The sequence below is a fragment of the Anneissia japonica genome, unplaced genomic scaffold (genome assembly GCF_011630105.1).
Source record: "Anneissia japonica isolate Jap-2015-1 unplaced genomic scaffold, ASM1163010v1 scaffold2652_len1590060_cov184, whole genome shotgun sequence".
In the NCBI taxonomy this organism is placed as follows: Eukaryota; Metazoa; Echinodermata; class Crinoidea; order Comatulida; family Comatulidae; genus Anneissia; species Anneissia japonica.
This window is the reverse complement of record NW_022699919.1, coordinates 1166431-1168097: the sequence shown is the minus strand read 5'-3', so window position 1 is coordinate 1168097 and position 1667 is coordinate 1166431. Positions and strand designations below refer to the sequence as shown.

At 36.1% G+C, this 1667-nt stretch overlaps 1 protein-coding gene across 1 annotated transcript in view; it reads right to left on the bottom strand.

Annotated features, from left to right (window-relative positions):
* The window catches only part of LOC117103208 (SWI/SNF-related matrix-associated actin-dependent regulator of chromatin subfamily E member 1-like), a 9887-nt gene extending 8521 nt beyond the window's left edge, over positions 1-1366 (bottom strand). The window contains exon 1 of the mRNA XM_033243748.1: positions 1217-1366. Within this exon, the coding sequence (XP_033099639.1) occupies positions 1217-1232 (16 nt within the window). The 5' untranslated portion in view covers positions 1233-1366. The remainder of the gene's footprint in view (positions 1-1216) is intronic.
* Between the last annotated feature and the right edge of the window lie 301 nt (positions 1367-1667).

The window sequence follows — 1667 nt, the reverse complement described above, 5'->3', positions numbered from 1 at the left end:
ATGACTATAAACAATAAATTTAAATGTGTTAGGCCTATGTTATTATACAGTATTTACTATGGTTTTATAATTTATATATTTTTATTTTTGTACTATTTGTTAAACTTATATATAATAAATAATTTAATTAAACAATTTAACAAAATAGTACAAATAACGAATAAGTTAATTAAAATAAGCCGCAAACCAAACGTAAATAAACACATTTTTAATACGATTTCGCAATTATACAACTTCATTTATTTTTATAAAAATGTAGTACATAAAATTACATTTTTAATACGATTTTGCAATTATACAACTTCATTTATTTTTATAAAAATGTAGTTCATAAAATAATCAAAATTCTAATTTTCAATTACACAACTTATACATCACGAACGGCAATACGAGCAAATCAACGACTGACAAGACTGTGGGATGAATATGTAGCTGGTATCCGGGGGGTTCATTCACTGATGACATCGGCAAGCCGACTACATTCACTGAGACAAACTACACTCACTGAGAGACGTGCTTGGCGTTCCATAGAAAATACCGGCGTCTCAACTTGTCGGCGGCTCAACCGGTCATATCCCGTGCCAGAAACTGTCAACAAACTTGCACTGCATAAAATGTTTATTCATGACATTAAACTGCGAGGTTTATTCATTTTAGGCCTACCCCTTTTGAATCTGTCTTGATCAATTTAATTTTCCACAAGTCTCACGTTTAATACTTCAGACTTGGTAATAAGTTACTGTAGGCGACTTATCGGCTAGGGCTAATGGCAAATGTTTATGAAGTCAATGTGAACAAAGGAATATAATAACATTAACAAGGGACCATTCATTCTCCTCATCCTGGAAAAAACGACAAGTTATATAAAATGTAGACAGACTCACTACTATAATATGGGCCTAACCTTTGTCTTTCCTATCCGGGATAGCCTACAGAATATGGTGGCATATTGGGGCTAGGCCTATCCTAGACCTGGGATAGGCTAGAGAGGGATAGCTTAGGCCTAGGCCTACTAGAAAGAGGACTAGGCCTAGCGGGTATTCGGCTTGGCAAGGTCTACTGTAGGCCTAGCCTAGGCCCTGTCCTTGCCTAGCTAGCCTAGCAAAATTTCATGAAACAGAAAATTAAACAAAGAATGTATAGTAGGTTTACTAGGCCTTTACTAAAGCCTGTAGGTAACACTATTACTTTTTCGGTGTAGTAGCTCATATATTACCTGAACGCCTGTGCATGATAGAATCTTTCTTTAACGACAAATCACAACTTTAAGCCTAACACTTCCAGCCTCCTCAAGCACCTCACACCGCGACGACGCTTAGGCCGCAGAGAGAGAAGAACAAAGAGAACAGTCGATCACATATGGAACGCCAAAAGGGCAGCTCAAAATACACCGTGGATTTTAAAAGTGACTTAATTTCTCAAGAATGACACTGGATTTACAAGTTTTCCACAGTGTCATTTGAAAAATCCAAATTGTCATTTAACAAAATCCACAGTGTATCTTAAAAATCCTGAGTGTAACTCATCCATCAAGAATCTTATTATTGAAATGGTATCCTTGAATTATTGACATAATAATTAAGGTGAATGTAGGTGATAAATTTGAATTGGCCTTCGGGTGTCCGATGGCTCGAGTCTGAGTGCTTGACATATTTATTTGGGTTGTG